This window comes from Battus philenor, unplaced genomic scaffold (genome assembly GCF_028537555.1).
Source record: "Battus philenor isolate CCGP_79_NKW_IND1 unplaced genomic scaffold, ilBatPhil1.0.hap1 SCAF_29, whole genome shotgun sequence".
NCBI classification, from domain to species: domain Eukaryota; kingdom Metazoa; phylum Arthropoda; class Insecta; order Lepidoptera; family Papilionidae; genus Battus; species Battus philenor.
Genome location: NW_027181692.1, coordinates 2,558,941 through 2,570,330, shown reverse-complemented (window position 1 = coordinate 2,570,330; position 11,390 = coordinate 2,558,941). Strand labels below are relative to the sequence as shown.

Genomic DNA, 11,390 nt, shown 5'->3' with positions numbered 1-11,390 from the left:
CAGGAAAACCTTTTTCTACAATATCGCAAAATTATACATAATTTGGTTATGGGTGTAAAAGTATTAAAAGGGTGAATGTGTAGATAATCTGTCAGCAATAAGTTTTGAAACTTACATGTATTTCCAATCACCCTATTTAAAGTGATCGCTCTTAAACATTATACGATTATATTTTTATTGAATTACGTCAGGTTTATACTTTCTGGCAGAATAAAGTCTGCTGCTACAGTTAATAAACAAAAATTAATTTTAATACGAATTTTGACAACACTTATGTTATCTACCTTATGTTACCTATGTTATCAGTACGTTGTTTATTATTTCTGAAACCATTGGTTATTTAATAGGATGTACAGTATATTAATTAATAGCAAATTAGATATACATTCATCCTTTTTACGTCATCATTCTGTATATTTTTTTGATATTTACAAACATCGTTTACTCTCTGACATTTATAGATTTACCGGGTTTAAAACTGAAAAGCCCTGAATGGGGATTTTAGGTCCATTTTATAGATACTAACCTGAAACACTTCATTGCGAGTCAAAGGATTGGATTTATAAGCCATCACGCTATTAAAATACTTTGGCAGTCGAGACATTGTTTTGATAACGATGATATATTAATATTAACATTTATACTCTATCATAGCATACATTACGAAACAATATATATACAGTTATGATGTATTTAGTTTATATATGTTGATTTGATGATAAAAATTTTATGAATAGTTGGTTCTTCACTATACCTGACAATATTTAATGTAAATATTATGTTATTACTGTCAAATTGTTTACTGTATATTATTCGTCATGTAAATTATCCTTAAATAAATATGTTTATAATACATATATTTATTACTGGGTAGTTTTCCGATAGTCGAACGCATTTATTAAGAATAAAACCTAAAGTAATGATTTATAATCGCATATTGCAGTTACAGGTGAATAAATCGATTTTTTTTTACAAAATTTACGGCTTAAGAAAAATAAGAAAATGATTTTTTTACTAATTACATATAATTTAATTGGTTAATTGAAGTGACAGTTGACGGGTCATATGGAAAGTAGAACAGATTGACGCTGAGGCTTTAAAGTTCTGGCGTAGAGTCCACAGACCCTCAAGCACAGCGTAGGATGACCATCCAAAAGGTGGACACACAATCTTGCTATGGTTGTCTAGAGACCCTGGATTCAGGCCTGTCCTATTGGAAATTTATGGGGGAAGGTCTATGTCCAGCTGGTAGATGTTTTACAGCTGAAATGATATTGGTGATTACATGATGATTATAAGCGTGCGTTCGGCTATCGTAAAATTACCTAACGTTTTGCTCAAATATGAGCATATCACATGGTTTAAGAGTAAAACATGTAATTTTAAAAATATTACCATATGCAAATAGTTTTAATACAGTAAAAAAAAAATAATTTTCAATTAAAATACAGTGTATAGAAATGCGATTATTTTATAATAATATAAGTTTTTTTTTAATATGATGGTATTACAAAATCATACTCTTTTAAATAATTTATAAATCAATATTATCTAATTTCTCTTTAGTTTTTATATGTTTGTAAATTTCGTATTAATTTGTAACTAAAACATACATAACATAGTTGTCAAATCAGTATCTGTAGTGTGCAGATTTATAGGAATTTATAAAAAAAATTAACTGTCAAAAGTGCGAAGTTTATAATGAACTGTCAAACGCGTGAAATTCATAGCGAAATGTTATTTTGTTTTACATAAGTACAATCTACAAAGTATTGAGAAATTATAAAAAAGGATGAATATAATCGATAATTTATTATTTTTTAAGAGAAATTGCGAATATTGTTAATAGCAATTCATTTTAATTTATAATGATTTCAAAGCTATACATTTTGCACATATCAGATATTGTTTTGAATAAAAGATATGCTAATGTTGTCAGTTATAGCAAGAAATTAAAATTGTTTTATAATTGTTTACAATTATAAGATACAGTACACCTTTACATTCGCTGAAAATTAATAATTTGATTCTCGTAAACGTTTCCTTATCTTTTTGACAATCAATGTATTGTCAAAAATATACAAAATAAAAAGCATATGTAAAACTATGTTATATTTATTCAGTTAACAGGCCACTGCCTCAGATCGATCAACTAATTACAAGTATTAATTTTACAATGTATATGTGAGTGCATACATGGTGTTTTTAATTTTAATTAATATAGAAGCATGTATTTTAAATTATTATACATTTACGAAACAAAATTTTTTTTGCTCTATTGAAATAAATACCGCCAAATCACTAATGTTGCCAGTGCGTAATATATTGGTAACCTTCAATACATGTTATTTTTTTTATACTCTGTTACAATTGATCTGAAATGTCAGTGTCATCACAAATGTATTATTTGTTTTAACTCTTAATAACCTAGAGTTTTAATTTTGATACCAATCTTTTAAACCGAATGTTCACATTACTATTAGTTTTTTTTTATAGGTTGGCTGTACGTATTGTACTGTTCTTCTTTCCAACGATATTAAAAAAATATATATATTTTTCCCCTCATCTATTCTTCAAAAATCACTTTCGTGAATCAGGCTACTAAGGGTTAATTTATTTACTTCTGTTTTCCTTTTTTATTTAATATGTACATTATTTAACAGGCTTGTATTGTTTAGTATAGTGTTACAATTATTAAAATGTAGGCTATGTAATATTTTAGATTTGTTTTATTTATATAGTTTTATCTTTCAAACTGCTACAAAACAAAATGTATGAACAGAATATTGTATAAATACGAACAAATTAAAATAACATAGCTTAAAATGTGTTTCATGTTAAGCGTGTAACTGCATGCATTTATGATAATTTAAAATAATGATTTTTAAAATGGAAAATGTGTCAAATTTGTTCACATTAATTTTTAATTCTTAACGAATTAAATACACGAAAAATTGACTGTTTACCCTTAAGTTAATAGTTGAATACGATAAAAATATTACAAATCAAAATATTAATTAATTTGTGTTTATTAATATTAATTGAAATATTTTTCACAGAATATTTATGCAAAACTAAAAAGAAATTGTGAGAAAGTAACATTTTAAAGGTTGTACGGTTAATATTCTATTTGATAGTTTAAAATTAAGCGCATTGCATGTATAGACATGTCATTTTAAAACTTAAGACGTTGAAGATTGTGATGCGTGTAATGTATTATGTAAATAGGAAAAAATTTGTCGCTATGACAAAACGTCCACGTTACATCTGATAGTAAATCGGTTCTTCATGTTTTTACGTGTTTTATTTTTTTATCCTTACATATTTTTGAACCTAATATTTTCAATTATTCATTATTTACACAAGTATGATATCCCGGATGTAATATTCCTACGCATTTTTATTATATTAACGTGGTAACACTCTCCGTTAGAGCAATGGTAACCCAGTGGTGGAAGACTGAGACTTGCGATCGCAGGTCGCGGGTTTGATCCCGGACTACAATCTTATATTATTCACACATTGTTAACTACTTGTATAGAATTTCCCCTGCTCACAAGTTTCCAGAAGTTGGACAGCAGCGCCCTCTGCGTACCATAATACCATACTGCGATCACCTACCATGTTTGGCGATTATAGTATATCACCCCATAGACATCTAGACCATAGCGCTCTTAAATTAGCTGGTGGCAATAGAGGAAGAGGAAGATATATATAATAATAGATATTGAATTAAACTAAACAACACCTTACAACAATGAATTGTTAATTATTTGTCATAGTAACTAAAATTAAATAAAACTGTCAAATGGCATCTAGAGAAGAGAAAACAGACATTATTAAGCGATTATGTAAAATAATATATTAAAATACCAAATTTTGTTTTTAATTATAATATTTAGAAAAATATTGTTAATTACCAAGAATTAATGGTAAGGATTGAGTTAAAATAGTTAGTGGCTGTAAGATAAATATACCTGTGTCTCAAATACAAAAGTATTATATACATTTGACAAATCGACACGATCGATGTAAACAAACTGAAAAATTTATTTAATTTTTGTTATTTTTTAGTTTATTTCTTGATTTAAATAATATTTACCTTGTTTGTATAGTCAAACACAATGTCTAAATCAGCTCATGTAGTTGATGGAGAAGCGTCCGAATCGGATTCGGAAATAGAAGTTGGTAAATCGCCTGTGAGTTTATTAATTATTATTTTGTTTAAAATATGCAAGATTTTCAGGTAATTAAATCTAAATTACTTTGAATTAGTTATCCGATGTATATATTTAATGAAACAGACATTGCCGCTATTAAGAGATATACAATTCTGGTTAAATATTTTTAATAACACAGATAGATGAATAAATGTATGAATGTATATAAAACACATACTACATGTATGATTTAATTTCTTAAACTCTTTTTTTATATGAAAGTATAATGAATGACATTAATTTGATAGTATAAAAAACCTTTAATCAGTTACCATTAAGAGGTCTAGACTTAATGCCTTCAGTGCCTGCTACATATCCTCTGAAGAGTTATGATGATCATGAATGAACGGAATCTACAAAAAAAAATTTATGGGTATTTTTTAAAGTAAATATCATGTTTTTATGCTAAATCAATTTTTGAGAATATAGGTTTGAACTTTCACTATCTTTTATTTTATTATTAATTTAATATTGCTAACAAGCATAAGGCTACCCTTATCATTATTATCATTTCTGCCATAAGATGTTCACTGGACATTGAATTCTACCTAAATTTATAATAGGACCAATTTACAATAAGCAAACATAAGCATTGAGTAAGGGTCATGTGACAAAAATTTATTGACAGGATTCCACAATGTCAACATCCCAAGCATTTGTAATCAGCGGTGAAGCCCCTGAATCTGATGATGGTAAGTTAAATTTAGCCCAAAAGACAATAAACATCTTCAATGTTATGTTGATATAGAGTTTATTTTATGTATTTAATATGTTTTGTGTCAATGTGAAAATTTGTCTTTACACTAACCAGTTTAATTCATAGTCCATTGAAAAAAAGCATTCTCTGATGGCAATGGATATGAAAGTATAGCGGAAGGCAATCCCTAATCTAAAACCCGGAAACAAGTTTACTGAAGTTTCTTTCTCCACTTCTCCTAGGATTGAAGAATTGGTAGTAATGTTAGCTAAGCAACCAACAAAAAGAGATTTAATATATTTTTATTCAAGTAGATATTTTTACATGCATTTTTAAATTGACAATTGTTCACTGCTTATAAGTGATAAACTTGTACCATTGTAACAGAATCCTAATATGTTGAGAAGCACCAGCTATAAACTCAAAAGTTGACATTTTTAAATGATTGATCTATACATTATATGCAAATAAGTCAAACCAAGTTCCACACATGATTAACTAAAAACTCTTAGATGCTATTATAAGATTTATTAAATAATATAACTTTAATTTTAGGTTTAAAACTATGAAAAGGAAGTTTTTAGAAATCTTGGTAGAACTTTTCTATATATACATACACTCAGACCCATGAAAGATTTGTTAAGTTTTTGAAGATGAAACTAAGGCATTACAAGTTAATTTTTATTTCTTATATGTTATATTATCATGTATCTGTCGCTATTTTGTTCATAAAAGAATTTATATTTTTGTGTGTAAATAATATTATATTAAATATGTATTGAGAAGCAACTTTTAGAATATCCTTTTCTCATTTATAAAATATATTTTGACGACACCATCCCATAATAAAAACTGTAAGACAAAATGTTATCTATATATATGAAAAGTTCATCACCAAAGATCAAAATGATGTATTGTTTTAAAAATTTTCAGAGTCCAAGCTACCATCAGCTACCGTCGATGAATTGGACTCACCACTCCATGTTGCAATGTCTCCACCACTCTCACCGACCAAGATGATATGCAATTCGCTGCTGCATCAGAAATTATGTAAGTCATACATATCTGTAGGATTTTAATTATGGACTAGCTGGACTGGCCACATTATTGAAGTCACTGAATGCTGGCAACGCAAGACCACTCATTGGGGCATGTTTAGGGAGGCCTTTTCTATATAGGGGGGAGGAAGAAATCTTCTGAATGTATACAAGAAACCCTGCCTGCCGGAGAAACGACTGGTGGTCTTCGGTACCTTTACCGGGGACTCTTACGAAACTCGCAGTAGACCTTCAGTAGTACTGCTATGACACATCCTGGGGGAATGCTGTGCGTGTCACCTCCGGCATTCTCGCTGTACCACAGCAACATGAGACTGCTACGCGTTGCAGCCCTTCTCGGGTTTGCGTTAAGCGGACAATGAAAGCCCCCACTTTCACCCCCTGACCCTGATTCTCTTTTTCGAAAGGCAGGCGATACCTTGTTCCTGGGGGAGGCCCTTGCCTTGCAGTGGCCGTCTATCTGAAACTATTTTCTCACACATAATAAAATACAATTGGCAGTGTTTAACAAAAAATATATCATAAACTATAAATTATGTTTTTTGTACATCTCGTTATATAGATCGTAGTAATGTCTGTTTTTTTTACATAATTTCTCTAAATATCTTGTTTATTAATAAATCTTGGTGTGAAACTAAAATATTATTAAAATATAATAAAATAATGTGCTGAACATAGGCTTCTCACATTACAATAACACCACTTGGAAGCACTCTGTATCTAGAAGCTTTCAACCTTAACAATGTTTCTGTCCACCCTGTGGGTGAACATCTTGTGCTGAGCTTGTTGGTTCATGTGTGGAGTGAAGACTTCAGCACCCTAAGGCTTTAGCAGCCGTTTATTGAGAAGGCTATGCTCGGCAGGAATGAGATTGACTCTAGCGACATGGTTGACAGATGATCATAATAAGATCATCGGAAGGGGCTGGATTCAGAATCTGTGGGAAGGTATATGTCCAGCAGTGGACATCTTACTACTGAAATGGTGATGATGATGAGAAAATCATGAGGATGTAGTAAGTTATTTTTTTTCTGCACTGAGACAGGCTAATATTTTTTGACAGTATAAAGATACAAGGTTTGTTAATAAATGCAATTTTTTTATTCTCCTTTTTACTATACAATGGTTTCTCCGCAGGGGAGTGTAACATATCCCTGCGTGCAACAATAGAGGGACTGGTGAAACATACAACAGAGATATCCGTGGAGAAACTGACCAGGGCCGACAAGATACTGCTTACAGTGCAAGTAGGTATAAGACGTCCACAGCAAGGCATAGGCTTTCACTAAAATCACCATGACGACCAGCGCTACCCACGTTCAGCGAACGCAGGTTACATGAGCGATGTTCCTCGTTCAATGCCACTTTGGACGAGAAATTCTTGGAGCTACGTCGGTGATTTTGATTCTTCAGCAAATTTCCTCATTTCGGATTCGATATCGCAGTGAAACTTCCCCCAATGGTTTAACGAAATACCCCTCCAACGAATCTTTTTCACTTACCTATATATATTTTTTTATTAATTCTTATTTGTATCGCTAGTGGTTTTATTACAAAATTTTTTTGTTCGCTTTTGCTAAACGCAGACAGTTGGGAGTTTTTGGGGTTACCGCTATTTGATACGGATCTTTCTTCTCTCAGCTGCGAAGCACGACAGCGTTTTATATTTTTTTACAATTTTTCTTACACAATTTTCTATATAGTTATACTACATTTCTATATATATTAGTTAGTACCTTACCTATATATCAGAGAATATATTTATATAGAGTAATAATATATATATACTTAGTCTGGCCATAAATACTGTTACTATTCAAAAAAAGAAAATATTACGTTTGAATTTGGAATCTGTCATTTTTATATGATTGCTTGATGTGTTTTCTTATTTTCGCGCCATTATATTGTTAAATATTTTGTTATATTAAAATGGAGTGGGGTGATAAAGAGAACCGAATCGCTGTGATTGCCTTACATAAAGTAGGTATGGAGAAAAGTGCAATTTTTAAAACCCTCCACCCGCTTGGTATTAGTCAAATGTTTGTTTACCGGGCTATTGATAGGTACAATGATACCTCCTCTGTTTGTGACAGAAAAAGATCTGGCCGTCCACGTACCGTTCGTGTGAAAAAGGTGATTAAAACAGTTAGGGAAAGAATTCGAAGAAATCCTGTCCGTAAGCAAAAGATTTTATCTCGGGAGATGAAGATAGCTCCTAGAACCATGTCGCGTATATTAAAAGATGACTTAGGACTTGCAGCCTATAAGAGACGTACTGGTCACTTCTTAACTGATAATTTAAAGAAGAATAGGGTGGTAAAATCCAAACAACTACTTAAGCGGTACGCAAAGGGAGGTCACAAAAAAATTTTGTTTACGGATGAGAAAATTTTTACAATTGAGCAGTATTTTAATAAACAAAATGACCGTATTTATGCTGGAAGCTCTAAAGAAGCTTCGCAATTAGTAAACAGAGTACAACGTGGGCATTATCCCACTTCAGTGATGGTTTGGTGGGGTGTTAGCTATGAAGGGGTGACTGAGCCATATTTTTGTGAAAAAGGTATTAAAACGTCGGCACAAGTTTATCAAAATACCATTCTTGAGACAGTAGTTAAGCCTTTAACTAACACCATGTTCAATAACAAAGAATGGTGCTTTCAACAAGACTCGGCACCGGGTCATAGAGCTCGATCCACCCAATCTTGGTTGAAAACTAACGTTCCGGACTTTATCAGCACTGAAAACTGGCCGTCGTCAAGTCCTGACCTAAATCCATTGGATTATGATTTATGGTCAGTTTTAGAGAGTAAGGCTTGCTCTAAACGCCATGATAATTTGGAGTCCCTAAAACGATCCATTCGGTTGGCAGTGAAGAATTTTCCTCTAGAAAGAGTTCGTGCTGCTATTGATAACTGGCCTCAACGTTTAAAAGACTGTATTGCAGCCAATGGAGACCACTTCGAATAAACATTGTATATTTTTAATAGTTATATATTGATGTATTAAACTAACTCACTATGAAAGGAATAAATGTTACGTATAAAAAAAAAATCGTGCTTTTCTTTATAACAATATTTATGGCAAGACTAAGTATATATATATTAGACTTCTATGTAGTATATATTATTTACCAGGAGACGGCTGAACTCCTTAATAGTTCGAGTCATTATTTGAAATTTTTCGAGCCGCAATTTAATACGCATTTAAAACACGAAAATTAATATTTATTGAAATTATTTGACAAAACACGCGTATATGACAGCACTCCTAATAATACTTAAGACGCCGATTAGTTAATTATGATCGGAGTTTACATTTCACTAATTGTAAGGTGGAATAATAATATTTATTATTCACACCGGTAATTTGTTTCGATTTCCTAGCAGCTGATATAGGTTATATAAATTTAAATATTAAAGTAATTCGACAATCAATTTGAGACAAAAAATAATCGTTCAAAGAGCCGCGGTTTGGCCGCCCCTTATACCCTATCAGGCTTGGTCAATTTTATTCCGCCTAACAATGTATGTCAATGTACAAGCAAATGTTTTGATTTTAAAATTTATTTTAAATTAGAGCATTGATAGCGCAACGATAGAGGACTTTCGGCCGTAGGTCGCGGGTTCAATTCTGGTGATACAATCTTATATAATTCACACTTTGTGCATTAATTATATATAAATGGCACTGCTCACAAACAAGATTCCAGAGGATAGACAGCAGCGTCCTATGCGTACAATAATACCAGACTGCGATCACCAACCTGTCTACCAAGTTCTTTCAATCCTTGTGGAAGGCCTGCCTTGTAGTGGCCATCTATGGGCTAGAACGACGACCATACTTTATATAGTTAATATCCTATTATGAACAAAAACAAATCCACAAACAAGTAAGAAAAGAACCAATAGCCACTTCCGCACATGCAGTGGTAGTCGTGCAACAAAGTGCACCGCCCGCCAGCCCGCTGATAAATGCGCGTGCGGCAAACAATCCGAATTACACAACTACCACCGTTAAATCACTGCGAAAGTGGCTAAATATTGGTCCTTTTCTTACTTAGGATGGACTTCTGCAAGGTAACGCCTGATTCCATTAAAAATCAACAAACAAAATTCATGAAACTATTTCCAGCCGTTCTTGAGTTATAAATGGTGTTACTAAAACGACTTTTTTATATGTCCGCACAGGCTATTTACAATCCTGCATTGCTTAGAATTTTAACACAGACATTATGGCAGCGACTATCTCACCTATGGCATCAGAATGCAACGCATATTTTGGGAACATATTTACATATATACTTCAAACATGATTTGTTAATATGTAATAGTGAATGTAAATATATATATAGAACGATATGGTATATCTAGATGAGCTTGTTAATGTCATCTTAAGTGCCGCTTCCACCATGTCCTACTGGAGAACTTTGTGGAGACCTATATCCAACAATGGATGTCATATCATGATAATACTGTTTTAATATATATATTTTTTTATGACCCCCGCTATTGGGGGCCTCTCGTACCCCTATTTATGGTGGGATAGGGACTTTATTAGCATTTAATTTATTCACTTAATTATTTTATTTCTATTCTCTTCTCTTTCATTCTTCACATAATCTTTCATTCAGTTCTTTTATACCACAATTCTGCTTTCTTTCCCTTTTGCTCTGTTTTACCATTCTTTCATTCTCTTTTCATTTTACATTTTTTTAATTTCTAGTTTTGTTGTATCACATTTTTATCTTTATCACAGTTTAATATTATTTATTTTTACATATCTTTTTTGTTTTTGTTTGTTGATGCCTAACTTTTATTTTTTTCAATTGCATATTGTATAATTCTTTTGCAATAACTGAGGAATTCTTTCATGGTTTCTTTTCCGCCTATCAGAGAGGGTATTGTCTCCTCCCTGATTTCAACGTGTTTGAATATTTCAGGAGAGCATGCGTGCAACCAACGCAAATTTAACACTTGCTCGCGCCCGCCTACGACAGTTACAAGCCGAACTAGACAAAGCGAATTGCAGTGCCGCATTGCCAACCGTCAAAATTAAATAGATATGCCCACTCTCTTTTTTATAACGGCGTAATGATTATTTATTATCTTTCATGCAATATTCTGTAGTACAAAAAATTGTTATATTTTATTAACTTGTTATTCCAAATTAAATTTTTATTGTGTCAATTAAAGTTTATAATGTATGTTGTGTATTATTTCTGTGACCAAAATGTCTAGTTATATGTAATATGAAATTATGAATTACAGAAATACAGATGGTGGGAACTATTGTCGAGAAATTAACAAATCCTTCATAGAGAAGTTTTCTCTGAGTGTACGCATATGTAATAAAGTTCCATAAGATATCCCAGACCTTCCGTTGCTTAGATTTAAATATAAAGTTAAAAGTATA

The 11,390-nt window shown here is 31.7% G+C and overlaps 1 protein-coding gene across 1 annotated transcript; it reads left to right on the top strand.

The window, feature by feature from the left end:
• Positions 1-4,024: 4,024 nt before the first annotated feature.
• Positions 4,025-11,164, top strand: Blos3 (Biogenesis of lysosome-related organelles complex 1, subunit 3). Its single transcript, XM_068769727.1, has 5 exons — positions 4,025-4,199; positions 4,849-4,912; positions 5,851-5,967; positions 7,113-7,222; positions 10,918-11,164. Exons 1-5 carry the CDS (start codon positions 4,125-4,127, stop codon positions 11,035-11,037), a joined length of 486 nt encoding a protein of 161 aa, XP_068625828.1. The 5' UTR covers positions 4,025-4,124; the 3' UTR covers positions 11,038-11,164.
• The last annotated feature ends 226 nt before the right edge of the window (positions 11,165-11,390 follow it).

Bases quoted from the DNA above. Each gene is read 5' to 3' on its own strand.
- Blos3 (XM_068769727.1), top strand. From the start codon at position 4,125: ATGTCTAAATCAGCTCATGTAGTTGATGGAGAAGCGTCCGAATCGGAT. The intron at 4,913-5,850 runs GTAAGTTAAATT...AAAAATTTTCAG, and splicing joins AGCCCCTGAATCTGATGATG to AGTCCAAGCTACCATCAGCT. The intron at 5,968-7,112 runs GTAAGTCATACA...GTTTCTCCGCAG, and splicing joins GCTGCTGCATCAGAAATTAT to GGGAGTGTAACATATCCCTG.